This window comes from Ranitomeya variabilis, chromosome 4, assembly GCF_051348905.1.
Source record: "Ranitomeya variabilis isolate aRanVar5 chromosome 4, aRanVar5.hap1, whole genome shotgun sequence".
NCBI lineage: Eukaryota > Metazoa > Chordata > Amphibia > Anura > Dendrobatidae > Ranitomeya > Ranitomeya variabilis.
The window spans coordinates 79,199,445-79,222,045 of NC_135235.1; the positions used below are offsets into that span (position 1 = coordinate 79,199,445).

General features: G+C 45.0%; 1 protein-coding gene across 4 annotated transcripts in view; it reads left to right on the top strand.

Moving 5' to 3' along the window:
• RHOBTB1 (Rho related BTB domain containing 1) overlaps positions 1-22,601 on the top strand; it is a 78,531-nt gene that overhangs the window by 27,760 nt on the left and 28,170 nt on the right. For 2 of the 4 annotated variants that reach the window (XM_077258787.1, XM_077258788.1), the window contains 2 exons: positions 20,030-20,231; positions 21,253-21,356. In XM_077258787.1, the coding sequence (XP_077114902.1) occupies positions 20,040-20,231; positions 21,253-21,356 (296 nt within the window). In that variant the 5' untranslated portion in view covers positions 20,030-20,039. Of the gene's footprint in view, positions 1-1,296; positions 1,678-11,695; positions 11,978-20,029; positions 20,232-21,252; positions 21,357-22,601 lie in introns of those variants that run through there. The other 2 variants (XM_077258789.1, XM_077258790.1) reach the window with 2 other exon arrangements.

A 22,601-nucleotide genomic window follows, 5' to 3' on the forward strand; every position in this document is an offset into this window, starting at 1 on the left:
AAACTTGGATCAAAATCACAAATCTCCGAATATTTCCACGGACCACTCGGTCTCAGGAAAAAAATCGGTCATGTGCACAGTCCCATAGAATATCATGGGTATGAGTGCTACCTGTGAAAACCACATACAGCACTTGTATGAGAAAATGAGCGGTGTGCACGAGCCCTTAGGAGCTGTGCTGTTCCTGCTGTGCACACTGTATATATCGGGCTGCAAACAGAGATCATAAAAACTCATAGGTGGGCGTGCCGGGTGTAGGACCACCACCAATCTGAAATCAAAGAACGTGTCCGCTACTTGGACAACCCCTTCTCACACCCCACGCTTGGCCCTGATAAAATAAAAGCTCATACTCCCCTCCCTTGCCCATGCTGTTGCTGCGATGTCGGCACTCGCGGCTCCTGTGCGGTTCTTCTGACACGTGAACCCAGAGGTCATACATCAAGAGGAAGCCCGGGCTGCGGCTGATCTCTCACTTACTCTTCATGTTCGGTTTGTGCGATGGCGGAGACAGTGACGATTGGGCACCAGGCTCGTGTCATAACAGCACGAGAGTCCCGGTAGTGCGAGTGCCGACAAGGCTGGAACAGCGCCGGCACGGGAGGTGAGTATGGACTTTATTATTTTACAATATTTTGATCAAGAAGCGGTTGCCCTAGTGGTGGAGAACCCTTTTAAAAACGTGTTCCAATGATAGGTCACTATGTCATTCTAGGACACCCCCTTTATTAGCCGAAAAGGCCACTATGCATAAGCAATTAGCGATAGTAATGCACCATTCTTGACATTTTGGCGGCATTCTGTGACCCTAGAGCATTGTTGGGGGGAGATATTTTACAAACACATGAATTATAAAAAATCACCACAAAAAGCACAAAGTGCAAAAAAAAAACCATGAAATTCATGGTGCTTATTACAAATGAACTCTGACCCCAAAAACCAGTCTGAAGGTAGGCAGACAATAGTGATGTGGGACCTGACCACTGTTTTGTCTGCCTCCTCAGGGCAGTGGGCGGTAAAGCCTGCGAGTACGTGCGCTGCAATGGAGAAGCTGTCACTACACTGACGTCACTCCACTGAAGTGACACGAGGCGCCTGCGGCCCTGCGGCTCCGGCTGCACACCGTGCTGTAGAGTGTGCCCGCCGGGCTTACAAGCCGCACGGAGCCGCCGCACGTACAGGGTGGACCGAGCGCTCGGGGGCGCGCTCTGAGGCGGCCGCGCGCCTGCGTTCCGCTGCTCCGGACGCTCGTTGTTTTTCATGAATGAAATCCAATCGGGCGGATATAAATAGAACGGGAGGGCGCTGACGTCACGAAGCGGAGCTGCTGCTGCTGCAGCTGGAGGTCGGCTTACATTAGACTGCCCTGCGCTCAGTATGCTGCTGCTCGATTCACGTTTTTTTTTTCTTCCCTAAATTGTCTGCGGGAGGGCGGAGATTAAAAGAGGAAAAAAAAGGGGGTGGAGATGCTGAAAAGGGTAAAGCTCGCTCCTTAAGATGGATAGGGGTAGGGATTGTCATCGCAAAGAAAGAAGACAATGAGATCGAGCGATGGTGCGCTGCAAACTTGTGCCTAGACTCAGCCTGGCCCCTCCATCCTTGCAAGCGAGCACTTGAGAACAATAGCGAGCTGGAGGCTCGGGGATAACAAGTGATCCAGGGAGGAGAACACACCAGGTCTGTATCAGATTTCTATCCTATATATGTGTGTGTGATATGCTATGTGTAGCACCAACATATTCCGTAGCGTTGTACAGAAATGCACTAATATTTTTGACTCTGTCTCCTGTGAAGATCACTGTTTAATCAGGGATCACTCCAATTTCCTAGGAAGCCAAGTAGCCTAATAAGTGTGAGAACCATAGGAACGTGGAGAAGGGGCAAACTCCCTGCAGATATTGCTGGGGTCAGATCCCACCGTGCCCAGTGCTGAAGTCAGAGCCTACTATGCCCAGTGCTGGGGACAGATCCCACTATGCCCAGTGCTGGGGTCAGATCCCACCATCAGGGCCGTTTCTTCAACAGGGCGGGCAGGGCGGCCACACGGGGCGCCGTGGGGCCGGGGGGCGCAGGAGAGGCCTCGGGCCCCGGTGGTCCCCTGCCCGCTGCTGCTGCTGTTTAAGGGCTGTCAGGGGCGCGGATGCCGCGCTCAGTGCTGAGCGCGGGCGCGCCCTGCCCGAACTCAGCTGCAAATCTGACAGCTGAGCGGTCAGATCATCGCCTCGCGTCGCCGCGCCCCCCCCCCCGCACCGCACATAATGGTTGCGGCCACCTCGGCGCCGCCACTCACCCATACCTCCCAACCGTCCCGATTTCAGCGGGACAGTCCCGCTTTGGCACCGGGGTCCCGCTGTCCCGCTTCGGGCATTTAAAATCCCGAATTTGCGGCCGCCGGTGAAGCCCCGCCCACTTCCGGGACGTAGAGAGAGCCAGCCTGTGTTTTTTTTTTTTTTTATATAAAAGCTGCCTCCTGACCGCCCGCGCAACACCCCCCCCCCCTCCCGCCCCCTGTGCGGCGCTGCCACCCTGAAGGAGAGAGCCTGCAGCAATCAAGAAGAAAGGTCAGCGATTCACTACCTCTGGCTGTGTGTGCACGGAGCTCCGGCTTCTGCTCTTAGCTGCTATCCCGGCAGAGAAGGAGAGACGGGGGAGGTGCCGGGATAGTGCAGAGCTGTGAGCAGGAGACTGAAGACTTCAGCAGAGAGCTGCACATGGACATCAGCCGCCCCTGCATCACAGAGGAGATTGTGTGTGTGTGATGTGTGTGATGGCTGCGTGTGTGTGTGTGTGATGGCTGGGTGTGTGTGTGTGATGGCTGTGTGTGTGTGATGGCTGCGTGTGTGTGTGTGTGATGGCTGCGTGTGTGTGATGGCTGCGTGTGTGTGTGTGATGGCTGTGTGTGTGTGATGGCTGCGTGTGTGTGTGTGTGATGGCTGCGTGTGTGTGTGTGTGATGGCTGCGTGTGTGTGTGTGATGGCTGCGTGTGTGTGTGATGGCTGCGTGTGTGTGTGTGATGGCTGCGTGTGTGTGTGTGATGGCTGCGTGTGTGTGTGATGGCTGCATGTGTGATGGCTGCGCGTGTGTGTGTGTGTGTGATGGCTGCGTGTGTGTGTGTGATGGCTGTGTGTGTGATGGCTGCGTGTGTGTGTGATGGCTGCGTGTGTGTGTGTGATGGCTGCGTGTGTGTGATGGCTGCGTGTGTGTGATGGCTGCGTGTGTGTGATGGCTGCGTGTGTGTGATGGCTGCGTGTGTGTGTGATGGCTGTGTGTGTGTGATGGCTGCGTGTGTGTGATGGCTGTGTGTGTGTGATGGCTGTGTGTGTGTGATGGCTGTGTGTGTGTGATGGCTGTGTGTGTGTGATGGCTGTGTGTGTGTGATGGCTGCGTGTGTGTGATGGCTGCGTGTGTGTGTGATGGCTGCGTGTGTGTGTGTGTGTGATGGCTGCGTGTGTGATGTCTGCGTGTGTGTGTGATGGCTGCATGTGTGTGTGATGGCTGCGTGTGTGTGTGTGTGTGATGGCTGCGTGTGTGTGTGTGATGGCTGCGTGTGTGTGTGTGTGATGGCTGCGTGTGTGTGTGTGTGATGGCTGCGTGTGTGTGTGATGGCTGCGTGTGTGTGTGATGGCTGCGTGTGTGTGTGATGGCTGCGTGTGTGATGCATTTGTGTCAAAGCTGCATGTGTTTGTGAGCTGCGTGCGTGTGAGCTGCGTGCCTGTGTGTGAGCTGCGTGCCTGTATGTCATTATACAGTATGGAGCATCATGTGTGGTCATTATACAATATGGAGCATCATGTGCGGTCATTATACAGTATGGAGCATCATGTGCGGTCATTATACAGTATGGAGCATTATGTGTGGCCATTATACAGTATGGAGCATCATGTGCGGTCATTATACAGTATGGAGCATCATGTGCGGTCATTATACAATATGGAGCATCATGTGCGGTCATTGTACAGTATGGAGCATCATGTGCGGTCATTATACAGTATGGAGCATCATGTGCGGTCATTATACAGTATGGAGCATCATGTGTGGCCATTATACAGTATGGAGCATCATGTGCGGCCATTATACAGTATGGAGCATCATGTGTGGCCATTATACAGTATGGAGCATCATGTGCGGCCATTATACAGTATGGAGCATCATGTGCGGCCATTATACAGTATGGAGCATCATGTGTGGCCATTATACAGTATGGAGCATCATGTGCGGTCATTATACAGTCTGGAGCATCATGTGCGGTCATTATACAGTCTGGAGCATCATGTGCGGTCATTATACAGTCTGGAGCATCATGTGCGGTCATTATACAGTATGGAGCATCATTTGCGGTCATACAGTATGGAGCATCATGTGTGTTCATTATACAGTATGGAGCATCATGTGCGGCCATTATACAGTATGGAGCATCATGTGGGGTCATTATACAGTATGGAGCATCATGTGCGGTCATTATACAGTATGGAGCATCATGTGCGGTCATACAGTATGGAGCATCATGTGTGTTCATTATACAGTATGGAGCATCATGTGTGGCCATTATACAGTATGGAGCGTCATGTGTGTTCATTATACAGTATGGAGCATCATGTGTGGCCATTATACAGTATGGGGCACTGTGTGGCCATATTTTTTTGTTTATAATTATTGTATATGAAACAGTGTGATCGGCAGTGCTAAATGGGTGTGGTTGGGATGTGGATATGGGTGTGACTAATTATGAATGGGTGTGGTCAGAGGCGTGGCCTAAAATTTGCCGCGGCGCGCAAAGCGCGCCGCAAACTTTGTCCCTCTTTCCCATCTTCAAAAGTTGGGAGGTATGACTCACCTCCGCTCCGCGCTGGATGAACAGCGAGAATGAACAGCCAGGATGAGGCAGCTCGGCCACTCCCACACTGATAGCAGGGGCGCCGCGCTCTCGGCTGAGCACGGGCGCTCCCTGAGACAGTGATCAAAGAGCTAAGCACACACACTATCACTGTCAGACTAGGCTGCCTGGCTGTTGCCAATTTCAATGCTGGACAGGACAGGCTGCAGTCTAGTCTGACAGTGGTAGCAGTATAGCAAAAATGCCCACCCCCTGCCTATGGATTAGTCCTTCCCTTCCCAGCAGCCCCATTTAGCAGTCTGAGCGCGCTCAGACTCAGAGGGCAGAGGGCACTGACACACTGAACAGGTGAGGGGGTCTGAGGGATGGGATGGGTTGGGCTAGCCTTTTTTTTTGGATGGGGACCCCCACACCTGCCCCCCCCCCAACCACCCTTGGGGCATGCTGATTTGGCATGCCCCACAGCATGAAACCCGGGAGGGGGCCCAGCTGACTTACCTCATCTTTGGCAGTCTGGTGGCATCCTCACCCAGGCGAGAAGTGTTGGAAAGAGTTATGGCAGTAACTGTATACCTGGCAACCAATAATTTAGCTTTTCGAGGATCGTCAAATACATTGTTTACACCAAATAATGGACATTTCCTTGGGCTTATAGAGCTTCTTGGAAAATTTGAACCAGTAATGAGAGATCATTTAAAACGAATTACTTCCCAGGAAATCCATACACATTACTGTGGAAATTTAATTCAAAATGAAATTATCTGCTTGATGGCCTCTCAGGTGAAGAAATGTATTCTAGAAAAAGCCAAAAGATCTAAGTATTTTTCAATAATGTTGGACTGCACACAAGATGCAGGTCACACTGAACAGTTGTCATACACCTTAAGATTTGTTGATATAGATGATGATCACGTAGCAATAAAGGAACATTTTATTGGCTATCGTCCTGCTACTGATACATCTGGGGAAAGTCTCGCCAATCTCCTTTTAGAAGAGATTAGTAAATGTGACCTGGAATTAGAAAATGAACTGGCAGAAAAGCTGAATTATTCGGAAGCTATTAATGCTTTTGCAGCGGCTAAATCTAGAAGAGTCAGTTTCTCATAAATCTGCAACCTACAATTTTTAGGATCTGTTTCCAAAATAATTAATAGATATTATTTACCTACAACTTTGTTCTCACCGTTAATAATTAGCATACTTGTCCCTTTTCCCCAAGTTCTATATAAGTTAAAGGCAAATTATAATTTATTAAAAAAAGGGAAGATACAAGCCTGCTCTCTATTTATTACTCAAGCCCACAAAAATAATGTTTATTATTTTCGGTGCCGGGGGGGGGGGGGGGGGGGGAGAAATTTCCTACTCTCGCCCTGTGTCATTTTTGGGCTAGAAACTGCCCTGCCCACCATGCTCAGTTCTGGGGTCAGATCCCATCATTCCAAGCGCTGGGGTCAGATCCCACCATGCCCAGTGCTGAAGTCAGAGCCTATTATGCCCAGTGCTGAAGTCAGAGCCTACTATGCCCAGTGCTGGGGTCGGATCCCACTATGCCCAGTGCTGGGGTCGGATGCTACCATGCCCAGTGCTGGGGTCGGATGCCACCATGCCCAGTGCTAGAGTCGGATCCCACCATGCCCAATGCTAGAGTCGGATCCCACCATGCCCAGTGCTGAAGCCCAGTGCTGGGGTCAGATCCCACCATGCCCAGTGCTGTGGTCGGAGCCCACCATGCACAGTTCTGTAGTTGGATCCCACCATGCCCAGTGCTGGAGTTGGATCCCACCATGCCCAGTGCTGGAGTTGGATCCCACCATGCCCAGTGCTGGGGTTGGATCCCACCATGCCCAGTGCTCCACCATGCCCAGTGCTGGAGTCAGATATCACCATACTCAATGCTGGAGTCGGATCCCACTATGCCCAGTCCTGGGGTTGGATCCCACCATGCCCAGTGCTCCACCATGCCCAGTGCTGGAGTCAGATATCACCATACTCAATGCTGAAGTTGGATCCCACCATGCCCAGTGCTGGAGTCAAAGCCCACCATGCCAAGTGCTGGGGTCGGATCCCACCATGCCCAGTGCTGAAGTCAGAGCCTATTATGCCCAGTGCTGAAGTCAGAGCCTACTATGCCCAGTGCTGGAGACAGATCCCACTATGCCCAGTGCTGGGGTCAGATCCCACCATGCTCAGTTCTGGGGTCAGATCCCATCATTCCAAGCGCTGGGGTCAGATCCCACCATGCCCAGTGCTGAAGTCAGAGCCTATTATGCCCAGTGCTGAAGTCAGAGCCTACTATGCCCAGTGCTGGGGTCGGATCCCACTATGCCCAGTGCTGGGGTCGGATGCTACCATGCCCAGTGCTGGGGTCGGATGCCACCATACCCAGTGCTAGAGTCGGATCCCACCATGCCCAATGCTAGAGTCGGATCCCACCATGCCCAGTGCTGAAGCCCAGTGCTGGGGTCAGATCCCACCATGCCCAGTGCTGTGGTCGGAGCCCACCATGCACAGTTCTGTAGTTGGATCCCACCATGCCCAGTGCTGGAGTTGGATCCCACCATGCCCAGTGCTGGAGTTGGATCCCACCATGCCCAGTGCTGGAGTTGGATCCCACCATGCCCAGTGCTGGAGTCAGATATCACCATACTCAATGCTGGAGTCGGATCCCACTATGCCCAGTCCTGGGGTTGGATCCCACCATGCCCAGTGCTCCACCATGCCCAGTGCTGGAGTCAGATATCACCATACTCAATGCTGAAGTTGGATCCCACCATGCCCAGTGCTGGAGTCAAAGCCCACCATGCCAAGTGCTGGGGTCGGATCCCACCATGCCCAGTGCTGGGGTCGGATCCCACCATGCCCAGTGCTGGAGTCAGAGCCCACCATGCCAAGTGCTGGGGTCGGATCCCACCATGCCAAGTGCTGGGGTCGGATCCCACCATGCCCAGTGCTGGAGTCAGAGCCCACCATGCCCAGTGCTGGGGTCGGATCCCACCATGCCCAGTGCTGGGGTCGGATCCCACCATGCCCAGTGCTGGAGTCAGAGCCCACCATGCCCAGTGCTGGGGTCAGATCCCACCATGCCCAGTGCTGGGGTCAGATCCCACCATGCCCAGTGCTGAGGTCGGATGCTACCATGCCCAGTGCTGGGGTCGGATGCCACCATGCCCAGTGCTAGAGTCGGATCCCACCATGCCCAGTGCTGAAGCCCAGTGCTGGGGTCAGATCCCACCATGCCCAGTGCTGTGGTCGGAGCCCACCATGCACAGTTCTGTAGTTGGATCCCACCATGCCCAGTGCTGGAGTTGGATCCCACCATGCCCAGTGGTGGAGTTGGATCCCACCATGCCCAGGTGACTTATCCCCGGCCTGTGGCTCATCCTGGCTGGGTTTGCCTATGTTATATGATGCAGCACATACATGTACACAGGATCCCTGCACTCACAGGTACTGTATGTGCTGCTCGGATTCCTTCGCTCTCTGATCACTCATGATCTTTTGATGTGCGGCATGTTGAAATAACGGTAGCACAAGAGGGAGAGAGGCGTTATCAGTTCAGCCAGGAAATAAAGCAGATCAAGGCGGATGTAATGAGGCTTTGTGTGTTTTTTTTTGTTAGTGGACGCTGCTGGCATTTAACCCTGGCGAGGCAGCGATGGGATATCAGATGCATGTGTATGTTTGGGTTATGGAGCCACAAATTGTCTTTGTGTACACTGAATGGCAGCACTAGGTTTATTCGGAGGCTCGGGCTGTGTTGTGTCTATGGAGTGTGTTGTGTGTTGCTGTGACAACCGTTCTGTAGGAAGGCGTGAGGGGGCTCGAGGCGCAGAATGCTGCCATATGATTGTTTAAAAATAGCGTCCATATTCGTCAGGGAATATCATTACATCCACCTTTACACACGTGTGTCTGTATATTTATATACATCAGTATGCTGGTTAGTATCGAATAGAACAAATAGAAATGTATCAATGCTGTAAGATGTGTGAATAAGAATACAGTGTATACTATGACAGTGTGGGGAGTGACTATGGCAGTCCTCATTCATCTGAATCTAAGGCCGGATTCACATGTATAGCATTCACGCTCCTAGTACAGAGCACAATAACCTCACCGGACGGCGGTCTCCTGACCCAAACTCCGCAGGACCATATACATACGTATAAGGCCAGGGTCACACCACTGGTTTATTGTCTTCCGAGAAAATCTCGACCGATTTTATGCCACTCTCACTCTGATCAGACTGTAATCAGAGTTTCATCAGTGTAATCCTATTTTCTCTATTTTCTCAGAGGTGGGAGAAAAAAAAAGTTTTTTCACCTCCTTCTTTCAGTGTGTCCATGAAAATGTCATACATCCGAGTGCGTTCCAGTGTTTTCTACAAACCCATAGAGTTGACTGGCTGACCACGATCCAAATATCAGAGGCTAATCGTGCATGCTGCAATTTTTTTCCTTGGACATGTGCACAGCCTCAAAAAATAACATGGGGATGAGTGCCATCCATCAAAATGACGGATAGCACTTGGACATTTTTTACTAGCGTCTGCACGAGCTGTAAGGCTGTTGAGATTTGGTCAGGAGACCCACCACCAGTCCTGTCCAGTAAATGGCAAGAAAGTAAGATCCACTAGATAATTCTTTTAAATACAGGAAATGTGCTAAAATTATAAAGAAAAAAACAACTGGTAAGTCGCATGTTATATTCCCCGTCACTCTCATCCTGTGGTTCTGGTGGTTCCCGCTGATCTTTGTTTATTTTGATGTAGTGATGACTTGTGGTACATCCATAGCCAGTCACTGACTGCAGCGGTGCGATGATGCTGCATCACCGATGCGGTCAGTGATTGGCTGCAGAGTAGTGATGAGTGTGCTCGGATAAGGTGTTATGTGAGCACGCTCGTGTCCTAATCGAGTATGTTCGGCCTGTTCGTAAAAATACCTGTTTGATAGGCAATCCCTGCAGGTGTTGCGACTTGAACAGCCACATGATGTGCAGCTGCGGCAACTGGAACATTTTTTCAAGCATTCCGAAAATCGACTAGGACACGAGGATGCCCACATAACACCTTATCCGAGCACGCTCGTTCATCACTACTGCAGAGGTCACAGGTATGTCCATCATGACACTGCAGCAGTAAAGTTACCAGCGGAGATCACCACTGGCACACCACCTGCTTGCAGGCTAAGGCCTCATTCAGATGTCAGTTTTTATTACACACAAGAAAAAACAGACTGAGTTTTATCAGTCATATTCCGTCCGTTACACTACAATGTCCATAAGGGAGTGAACAGAAATGCACAAAGTCAAAAATATTATAAAATTGTATTTTATTAAATTCTTTTAAAAATACTGAAACAGTTAAGTAATTATAAAAAAGCAAACCAAGTAACCTCAGATGTGAGGGACACAATGGACTACAAGCCCCTTTAGACACACCAATAGCAAAAATATCAAAATTACTGGGAACAGTCCACAATAACTGATTTAAGAGGCAATATAATGCAACCCGGCAAAAATAGAGGAGCGTTTAACATCTAACTGATATCTATGAGCATGACCTGGCAATATCCCTAGTTCCTCATGCTTGAATACCACGGTATCACTAATGTGCCAGTGCAAAAATAGGAACTCCTAAAGACTGAATATGGAAATGTGGACTGAACAATCCCAAATATACTTACAATGTGTGGGGCTAGTGCCGTGTCCCTCCACCCCGACGCGTGTTTCGTCCACACTTCTTCAGGGTGCGTGTGTGCAGAATAAAAGTTAATTCAATCTCCATAGAAGAACGGAACAGTGAAGAAGAGCGACAGCATTCAGGATGCGCAGGTGAGGGATTTCTGACCGCGCACCTGACGTCATCCGGACACAGTGACAATGTGAGAGGAGAAAGATAGACTAATGAAGCGAGGAGACAGCGTTATCTTTTGGGCAGTGTACGCCCCATAGCCTGGAATAGGTCATTTACACAAAGTGATAAAAGATGATTTATCCACAACAAGGCATCATCCATGAGGCATACAAGTATCACTGTCTAGTCGGTCATGGTCCGATCCCCGCTGATCAGCTGTTCTCTCTGTCGTTGTCGTCGGCCGCCGGCCGGAAATGCTCAATTGCGAAGCTGCTCCGTCTTTTGGCCGCGGCAGGGTACTACAAATCCACCTCCTATTCAAATCAATAGAAGAAGGATGTGTCGTGTCCGGCAGAGACGGAGCAGCTTCGCAATTAAGCCGTTCCAACCGATGCCCGCTACCGAGAACAGCTGATCGTGTGGGTGCCAGGCGTCGGACCCTGACTTATCAGACATTGTTAACCTAAGGATAGGTCATCAATGATAAAGTAGTGGACAACCTCTTTAAGATCCGATAGTACTCGGAGGACACACAGATAACATCCGAGTGTTAGTTGTTTTTCTCACAGACCCATTTAATTAAAAAAGGCAACTTTAATCAACATCCTGGCTCAAAGTAGGACATGTGTTTTTCTTTTTGTGGAAAATTGGTCAGCAGCAAAAATAAAGGCCATGAGGAGAAGCACATTGATTGTAAAGTGTCCCTGAGTTACCAATGAAATAATCAGATAGTACACATATGACAAAAACTGATGTGTGAATTAGCCCTTTTTCACTTCCCAGTCAACCTCTAGTGTGCGTCCCTCATTAATGTTTTACTTTCAGGAGGAAGCTTTATTTTTAAGTATAGGCACCATGCTCAATAACGCACTCACAGTGGAGGCATGTACAGAATGTCTGACGGTTATTGTAGAATGCGTTCATCATGTAATGGCTGAAGACTGGTAACTTCCCCTTTGTACTCAGGTATCGTCAGGTGCTGACTAGGTAGTGACACACCTGCAACCTCCTTGGATTTGTCATCTGTAGACGTGAGTCACAGTGAGGGACGGGATGTCAGTTCCTAGGACTGGATCCAAGCCCACATATTTGTCTTGTCTAGTAAAGTTCAACCTCAGAACAGCTATTGACTGCCTCCTGTTCAGAGAGCAGCCTCTGTCTGATGAGACCTGTAGCAACATCCCGTAAGTGGAAATGCCAGGATCAGAAGTTTGGTGCGACTGACAATTGAATCAAGACTGAAATCAAGACTACCATCTGAGTTTTCCCTCGTTCTTGGTATACAGGTGAATAACTTAACTTTTTCATTGGTGTTCTTACTCTATCCACAGACTAAAGTAGGCATAATTAACTTACTGCTGTATAACTACAAGTTCTAGTATGTTATGTATCTAGAAGTTAGGAAGGCAAGACGTGGGCTGTCTTGTTCTTTAAGGCTATATTCACGTGAAACTTTTGAGGCTTTCAAAAACAATGAGTTTTAAACACTTTAGGAAAGGCTGTTTTTGTGTTGGGAGTTTTTAGATGAGTTTTTTTTTTTGAAGAGTTTTGGAACTCTTTTTTTTTTTTTATGATGCAGATTCCATCAAGATCTTCAGACAAGTGACATGCACTTTTTTCCACTAGGCATATTTACAAAAAGTCTTAAGGAAAAAAACACTTTTTAAAATGCTATTAAAATATAAACAGCATAGTCAATTTCCCGCAGAAAGAAATGAGTTTTTTTAAGCTTTTTGAGGAGGATTTTGGAGCTGATTTCTAAAAATCATAGACAAAAAGGTAACTCATACAATGGAAACAATGCTCTCAAACCATAACATACGGTATGTGTTAAAACACTTTTCAGTGTCAAATTTGTAAAACAAAAGGGTGAATATGAATTTCTGATATGTGACAGTTATATACGAGATGTGTACATTGATAAAATTTGGATCTTGCATGAAAGATTTTGAATTTCGGACATCTCGGAGCATGGTTAAAAGGATTTCACTCCATTGAGTTTGGAAATCGGTGGTATACCAGTTTGACTTTACCATTTAAAACCTTTTTGAATCTGTGATCTATCAAAAGATAATATTTAGTCCGAATTCCTTTTTAAATAGTCCTCGCAGAGTGCAGTTTATTATTAAAGGGTTTGTGCCAAATTTGGATTTTTTTTTCTAGCCATAGATTATGGAATAACCTCCCAAATGATGGAGATCCGACTTCTGGGACACCACCGATCCAGATAACAAATCTCTGAGGATCGCCCTCTGAAAGGAGCGGAGGTCGAGTATGTGCACTCTCATTCATTCATTCATTCATTCATTCATTCATTCATTCATTCATCATAGGACTACATTCATTCATCATGGGACTGCCGGAGATAAACGAGTTCTGTGTTCGATGCTCAACCTTCGATCCATTCATCCAGAGCCCTGTTTTGGGGATAAGTGGGGGTCCTGGAGATCAGACCCCCAGCGATCAGGAAGTTATCCCTTACACTATGGATAAAGGATAACTTCCAAACTTGGCACAAACCCTTTAACAGTTATATACTAATGTGTCATGCTTTATACAGTAATTCAACCTATTTATAGGAATGCTATGCTATTTCACGCTGTACCAGGACCTTGACAGGTACAGATGTCCATGTAGATCTAGGATCTGGCATGTTGGTCCTGCCATAGTCTTTTGTCATTGTCCAAACATTTTCCGCATTTCATGACTTCTGTAGTTAGCATAAGGCCTGAAATATCAACACTGCCTAACAGTAAGACTATCAGTTACCAATAGCAACCAATCAGAGCTCAGCTTTCATTTTTCCAGAGCAGTTTCACAAATGAAAGCTCAACTCCGATTGGTTGCCAAGGGCAACAAAGAGTCTTCCTGTTTGAAAATCTTGATAAATGAGTCCCGATTTGTAGTAAAAACAGTTTAGGTACATCTAGTGTGTATATAGTGCATCATGTTGTCGGTATGGGTTTATAACCGTAGAGTAAGCGGGCAAACACTGCAGTGACGTGTTAATAGCATGTTTCCCATTGTGTACGTATAAATATCTTTCCTCACAACAAGGTGTAGTAATGATGACATCTTATTCTCTTTAGAAACATATGTTGAGTAATCCAGTGGTAATATTTGCCTACGGCTAAGTGCAAACATAGTGCACGGGTTCAATTAAAGCTATATATATATAATTGTGATGAGTACAGTGATCTTCGTTCCTCCTTTATGTCTTTTTTTTTCATGACTAGTGAATCACAGCCGGCATCTCACAGTTTTGGAACTGGAAATTACCTGGTACCTTCTTTACTGACAGGAAAGGGTGTCATGGCTTATTGAGAATGACTGTACTGTGAGATAACCATGCATAACATGCTTGTTCATGCACATTGCGCCATATCTTTAAAATATATGAATGAGCCTTAAAGGGGCTGTCCACTACTGGATATCAATGTCCCCAGGGTGCTGTATAAAGTAAAACCATTCTATAATATAGACTTAGCTAGTGGCTGCTTTGTTGTCAGCCCTGCTTCCCTCGCAGGTGTCCTGTCATAAAAACAGTATCAAGTGACCGCTGCAGTTAATCAATAGCTGCTGATCGACTGCAGCCTTCACATTTTTGTCTCAGCGGAAGAAAGTGGGGTTTGTTTTTAGTCTTTTAGTACACATTTGTTAGCTTTGGATAAGAATCACCTTGTTATACTGAAAGGCATTTTCTAAAATTTGTAAAAAAAAGAAAAAATAGCAGGGAGTGGTTAAAAAAAAAACAATGAAAAACTCTTATTTGTCTCTTCCATCCCCCCGCCGCTGTTCCAGGTCTATTGTTCCTGTGATCGCTACTGATCTATGCTCACTCCCTGTAGCAATCACATGTCATTCACATGACCACTGCAGCCAGTGATGCTGGCATGGACAGCACTGGACCCCTGGGGTCAGTGATTGGCTGCAGCTGCTACGAGATTGTGATGACCGCAGGATGTCAGCATAGACTACTAAGAAGCACTGGATTGAATAAGTGAGTGTAAGTGTATTTGTATACATCGGGTAAAATAAGTATTGAACATGTCACCAGTTTTCTAAGTAAACATTTTTCTAATGGTGCTATTGACATGAATTTCTCACCAGATGCGGGTAACAACCCATCCAACCTACACAGGCAAAGAAATCGTCTATAGATGTCCATGCATTAAGTTATGTGTAATAATGAGAAATGACACAGGGAAAAAGTATTTTATTAATACTTCGTCCAAAAGTTTTTCCTGGTGATGACAGTTCAAGACGCCTCCTGTATGGAGAAACAAGTCGCATGCATCGCTCAGGTGTGATTTTGGCCCATTTTTCCCTGCATACAGTCTTCAAATCCGGAACTAAACTTTAAGCTTTAGTTCCTTCCATAAATTCCATTCCTTAAACTTCTATTGGATTCGGGTCAATTGATTGGCTGGGCCATTCTAGCAACTTTATTTTCTACTTCTGAAACCAGTTGGAGTTTCCTTGGCTGCGTGTTTGGGATCATTGTTTTGCTGAAATGTCCACCCTCATTTCATCTTCTTCATCCTGGTACATGGCAGATTTTTATCAAGAATATCTTGGTACATTTGTCCATTCAACCTTCGTTCAATCATATGAAGTTTGACAGTGTCGTATGCTGAAAGACAGCCCCACACCATGATGCTCACACCTTCAAACTTCACTGTTGGTATAGTCTTTTTGGGGTGATATGCAGTCCCTTTTGGCCTCCAAACATGGTATTATGCCTTCCAAAGAGTTCAATTATGTTCTTATCTGACCAGACTATATTCTCCCAGTATCTCACAGGCTTCTCTAAATGTCGTTAGCAAAGTTTAAACATGCTTGGACATGCTTTTTGTTTAGCAATGGAGTCTTGCGTAGTGAGTGTGCATACAGGCCATGGAGGTTGAGTGCATTACTAGTTTTCGTTGAAACAATTGTACCTGCTGATTCAAAGGCTTTCCACAGTAGGTCTTTGACTCTTGGACAACTCTTCTGATAATTCTTTTTACGCCTCCGTCTGAAATCTTTGGCGGGGAGTACCTGGTCGTGGCTGGTTTATGGTGAAATGACGTGCTTTAGACTCCCGGATTATGGCCCCAAAAGTGCTCACTGGTACAGTATGTTTTGCAACAATATTGATGGGTTTTACCCATCATGAGATGTTTCTTGTGTGGCACCTTCGTAATGAGACACCTTTTAATAGACCATCTGTTGAACCAGTGGATATTGTTTTTCACAAAGCGGCAGGTTTGCTTTCTAATTACTGATAGACTTCAGTTGGTGTCGTTGGTGTCATGACATTCCATGGCTTTTTGCACCTCTCTTTCTTCATGTTTGGGCTACCTTGTATGTAACAATAATGTGAAGGTGCAGCACAGTGCTTTATTAGCCAAGAGCCTTTTGTCAGTTTATGAATGTGTATTCAGATGAGTTAATATGACAGACTGCAGTAAGTGGCACATCAGGTTGTGTAAAGCGGAGTTGGGAGCTAATGTAAACTTTATTACAAACATTTTCCTATCATGCTATGTTCCTTTTCTTCAATGACGGAACAAGCATCCTGCTTTCCAGGATCTTCCTAGACTGAACAGTCTGAAATGGAAACAAGGAAATAATCAGGTCATAAGAAGTAATGCTGGATTGCAAGTAGATACTTTATAGCTCTTTAGTTTTATGGACAATGCAATTTGTGTGAAGTTATGTCCAAGAGCATATTATGTACAACTTCACATTATATTTCATTGAATAAGTTCCTTGATGATCTGGCATATCTGTATACATGTGGTGCATTGCGCCGGACATTGAACGATATATAACATTAGAAATGGCTGTAAAAAGCCATTTCTAAAGGGAAAAAAATATGCTGCTGGAAGTGACCATACAGTCTGCATTATCGTGTAAAGATCAGTGATTTTGCCTTCTGTACTGTAAAAGCGTTGATTGTCACGATACCAGCAATTCTGGCTCTTGACAACTAAAGAATAACTGCGGCTGAGATCACGAAAGAATTGAATGGGGTAAGGAAGACTTTACCAATTGGGTGAGCAAGAAAGATTCTCCCCACCATAGGTCTGATTTTCAATCATTTATAGATGATCTCTGGGGTTTTAAAACTTTTAGTTATTGAGATTGTAATTTGCAGATTATTTGCTAAAAATGTATCTTCAGAACATACAGCCAAGCATTTAAATCCCCACTTGAGGGGTTGTATAAAGCCCTATCTGATCTACCCAGGATGGGTTTTTCAAAACCTTTGCAAAAGTCTTACCCACGTTGAGGTTCATCTTGTGGCAAAGTTCTGTAAAAAAAAAAAATAGGATTTGTTTCCTAGAGCCTTGTGTATGCATACGTAAAATATGTTACATTAGGAAATAAGTCCCTATTTAGTGCTGAGATTAGAAAATTAAATCTGGATCTTGGTGATTGAGATAATTGTAAGACAAAACCCTCTGTAATAAAAAGGTCTACACCCTGTGCCATCATGCTGCTCATTATTTCAAGTTCCTATGCATATTTGAAGTCTTGGATAACTTCTGGAGACACATCTACACCCCACTGTACTGCACAAGCCTATTGTTCCTTATAATGTACTGCTTACTAATAACAGTGATTATTATGGCCAGTGCCAGTAGACACTAACAAGTAATTTTTACCTTCTGCTTAAACTTGTAATTAGACTTGATTGTGTAGCCAGTTATATGTTGCTTTTCTCATTGCACCTACTTTCTTCTCCATGCAGATTGACAGATTTCACAATAGTCTAATAGTGTCTGTCAATGTAGACCTGTATTATTGTTGATACACCTGCAATATTTATTGATGGCACCCAAGATTTCCTGACGTCAGGAATAAGTGTACACTTGTGGAGAATGTCTTACAGCCATTAGATGGGTTACTTTGATCATAACCATGTAATGGTTACATGTAAAGTTGGAGACTGTGTCCAGTGCCATTCTTTCCATTAGATTGGCCAAACCCAAAATCTCAAAAATAACAGATGCCATGAAGTGTATTGCTCCACATATAGGAGCACAAATTGGCCATCCAGGGCTTGTCCCCCACTATGAGAAGACATGAGAAACCTCTTTTATACAATACTTTAGGTAAAACAGTAGTACATGATTCCCCTAAGGTAGACTGGACCACCATTTTTACTATTTCAATTTGTGCTGGAAGGTCCACTGTGGCCATCGAGGTCTTGTCTTTTTCCCGATTACACCTCTGACACTGTAACATTTGAACTTTGCTGAGTAAAATTTAGCCTTGGTCGGTCATTATTACCCAATGGTATTCCCTATTTAGCTTCATTATTTTCAGCCCTGTGGCCTTCACATTTGAAAGTCTTGAGACTCATGAGCAGCCCAAAAATGACCACTGTTCTATACTACTTCCTATTTAGAGCTAGCCGTTGGCACACCATATTGAGCAATTAATAATTACTCCAGTCATTTCACCACTGCTGACAACCAGTAACAACCATTTTCTAGGCCACGAGCCTGTCAAACTCTAAAATTACTAGATATTCAATGTAGGTCAGCAGCTTTGGGAAAGTTTCTCAAGATTACGGGCCTTGAGGCATTATTGCCCTGAAGGTATTGACCGGTTGTTTATTAGATTTTGTAGCAGAAGTTCCCTTTAAAGTTTTAAAAATTAATGACTAATAAAATAATTGCCGAAAATTAAGACAACTATTAATAAAATTAATTAAAAAAATTTAAAAACACTTTCCTAAAGTAGTAGTATTATTGTTAACAATATCATGCTGTCAGTAAAAATAAAGGAAGTATGATATTGCCCGGTCAGTTTCTTTCATTCTTGCCGTAGAATCACTGTTTATCTTCTGTATGAGGATCCTATTGATCAAGTGTTGTCCTTTATGTATATTTGTAGTGGCATTCTGGATATTTGATCCTATTGAATCAAGTGTTCTCCTTTTATGTATATTTGTAGTGGAATTCTGGATATTTATCAGTTACCGCCTATTCGTAAACCACATTCACCTGCTCTGACTCGCACCATAGGGAGAAACCTGTCAATCAGAGTCAATAGGGTAGGACTATCATGCCGCTTTTAAATAGGAGGACTCCGCACTGGGCTCTCCCAGCAGCATGTAAGCAAGAATTTTATGAAAAGGCCTGTAAGGACAAAAATTAGAAACTTGGCAGTAAAATCTGAGTCTCTGTCTCTTTGATTGCTGTTCTATATTACCGTTATTTTAACTGTGTGCACGGGTGAATACACCGTCTCTTGAAAATGAAGTACAGATCATGTTTTCTAGAAAGCAAGCAAAGATCGCCTCTCATAAGGCATTGTAATTTTTAGCATAATTTCTCTTGGTGCCGGTTAACAAGCTCTGAGAATAGATGCGTGGACTAGAAAGCAGAGAAGCTGAAGTGGTGTAATAACTTATTTCCTATGGGAGTATGTGTAGAAAATTAACCGATATAATTACTGCACTGCAGTAAAAGCCCAGGAATATTGCGTGCAGAGAGAAAGGCAAGCTAAATATATATCCTACGTACTGAGTCTGATGTTCAGTATATCATGGCTTTTATCGCAGATGTTTTTCAAAGTTATTCTGAATCTTGTTCTCACTAGTATAAGATTTACATAACGCTCATCGAACAGTTTATATGTAGAATTGAATTGTGTTGTTGAGTTATCAATGATATTTACATTTTTCCACAAAAATCTTTTCATTTTGGCCCCCAAATAAATTACATGTCACTTTAGTATTAATTAAAATAATATTTTTTATTATTCTCATTATTAGTGAAAAGTACGGTATGTGTTTTCGTTAAAAAACAACAACAACAAAATAATAGTCAGCCATACAAGGCCAACACTGCAGACTCCACAGAATCACTTATACCTAGGATAGATGACAAACATCTGATCTCTGGGACCCCAGCAAGAGTTATCCTGTGCTCCCGGATCCTTCTCACTGTATGACCCCAGTAAGGAGTTGAGTAGCGTGGCGGTCCAGCATGTCTGGTGGCAGTGGCGATACAGTGGAGATACTTACTGGAATTAACTAACCTTGTGTATCTCTTATATACCGTATATATCGTGCTGTATATTTTGTGTAAATGCAGTCAAAATCCAGAAGATTGGCCACATTTCAGATAGTCCTGACTGGTGTATGTTTAAAGCAAACAAATGGTCTCATGATGTTTTTCATCCAGGTGTGCCCTGCCACGGCGAGACTCAGCTCGGGGCGGCTCACTGTAAAAGGAGGAACATACAGTAACTCTCACCTTTAGTTGTAAATTAACTCTTCACAGAGTTAGGAGTGTATTGCCATTGCCTTGCTCATCTAACCATTGTCTTCTCCTTAGGGCTGTATAAATGGACACTGATATGGACTACGAAAGACCCAATGTGGAAACCATCAAGTGTGTGGTCGTGGGAGATAACGCGGTGGGCAAGACGCGGCTCATCTGTGCAAGAGCATGTAACACTACACTAACTCAGTACCAGCTGCTGGCCACCCACGTACCTACAGTATGGGCAATAGATCAGTATCGAGTATGTCAGGAGGTAAGTCTCTGTCTAACTCTTCATGTATGTGATATGGTAGCCAATCCTCTTCACCCACAGGACATGTTATCATAGTTCTTCTGCTTTTTATATCTAGTATGGCAGAAGTAGGAGATATATTGATTATACTACTTTTCTTTTCCCCATCGTTTATTGTTTAATTTACCGTAACCCTTTTTGACAGAAATTTTATTTGACAAAATCTAAGCTAGAAAAAGAATGAGCATATACCCTGCTGTAAGTACGATAAGTACATAGTAATAGTGCATATAAATAACATAGGGTATTCCAAAAAGTGTAAACGCCATCCCACCGCAACAAGGTGTACCCCAATCTGGACGGTCCTGTCCTTTGGTATTAAAACCTCTCCTAGAGTCAGACAACCTCAATGTAGCTGGGAGCAGAGCAGGACCGGAGTCCGACTGGTGAGATACCCGGCCTTGGGAAGCTTTATAAATTTAATTCCGAGCTTAAAAACGGGAGCCACACCCGTTTTTACAAGGTGCAAAAAACTCACATTTTCTATATACAGTAAAACACGTCGGCGATCTACCTCAAGAATGGCGGCAAAATCACCAGCAAAGACCCTTCAGGAAAATGACCACTGGTGTTTACCTGAAGTGGCTTCTCCTGGGAAAAACTTGAATCCACTTGAAAAAGACACATATCCTTGGGGACTTTTTTTTACAGGTTTTTGTTTTCCTGAATTGATTTTGAAGAGTTCTAGAAGAGTTTTCATTCCTGAATTATGTTTGCAGCCTTCCAATTGGACATTGCCTAGTTTGGAGAGTTTTTCACTCAGGTTCCTCCTCAAAGTAATGTGCACTTTTTTACTCTACCAAGTGGTTTTCAATTTCACAGACATAAAATCAACCTTTTATTACTTGTCCTGCATATTACATTTCAGCAAAGATCTCGTGCTGCCACATTAAATAGTGCACAATCTTCAGAATTACTAAACAGGCGGAGGAGGATGCTGCAGCGTTAAACCTGTATCATTATATTTATGTCTCTTCTTCAGGTTCTTGAACGCTCCCGGGACGTTGTCGATGAAGTGAGTGTTTCTCTCAGGCTGTGGGACACCTTTGGGGATCATCACAAGGACAGGCGTTTTGCCTATGGAAGGTAAACCATAATGCTTACTGCCTACATAGCAAGCAGAGTAAATCAACGTTAGATTTGACTTTATCCATGGGATATGGGCTTTTACAAGCTTTAATTGTGCTGAAACCAGAGACCAGGATCCCGTTTCACAGTGTAGGCATATCCGATATGCAGTACTTTATGGAAGTTGCATAGAAATCCCATGAAAGAGTTATATGCTGTTCTTTTTACCCATGGTTGCCATAATTATAAGTGCACAATCCCAAGGTCACGTAAATATGTCTTTCTATGTAGACATTAGTGATGAGCGAACGTGCTCGGATAACGTCTTATCTTATCCGAGCACGCTCGGGTGTTATCTGAGCATGTGGACGTGCTCGTATATTATGTTCGAGACCCTACGGTTGCATGATTCGCTGCTATTAGACAGTCTAACACGTGGGGTTTGCATAAGGCCGACCATCAATTGTGGGCCTCCAGACTTCCAAACTCTTCCCCGACAGATGAGGAGAGAAGGATCCTGCCTGTAGGAATGGTTGATCCTTTTGTTCAGCACAGGGATAATCTCTTTCTCCTGACTCCCCATACACATGCACACTTAATTGAGTTGAGCATGCATGTGTTCAGTGTTCTGTATGGGGAGAAGACAGTAAGCTGCTGCCTGACATTTTCCTTGACCACTCATTTTTACAGAAAAAGAGGATCAGGCATTTACAATGAAAGTGGACAATTCTTCACTCCCCCGACATCATATGGTAGACAGCTCGAGAGGCCCCCATGTAAACAAGTTGGTTGGCCAGTTGTACTAGAATTAGAATTTAGAAAACTTTAAGTCATACACATGTATACTCAGTTTTCAATACGCCAACTGCTTTGCCAGGCTATTGCATGGCGTGATGAAAAAAGGATAAAATATTTAAAAAATGCTCTGATATTCCAATATTCTCATCTGAATGAGCCCTAATAGTGGGGTAGGTACTTGCCAGACCACCTCACATGGGAATTTGTGACAGAAGGTGGTGGGATTAGGTATATATATCTGCACACCTCAGCAGGGGCAAATGTCAACTAGGCTGTGAATAGGAGTGTGACAACAATGGAAAATGATATGAAAACATTGAATGAAAAGAGGAAGGTTGTGTAATATAAGGTATTATGGAAACATTACAAAACAGCATTGTAAATTCCTAAGTCACAGCCCGAGGCAGGAAACATATATTGATTTATAGAAGCGTCAAGAATTTACTAAAAATTTCAAGATTTTTT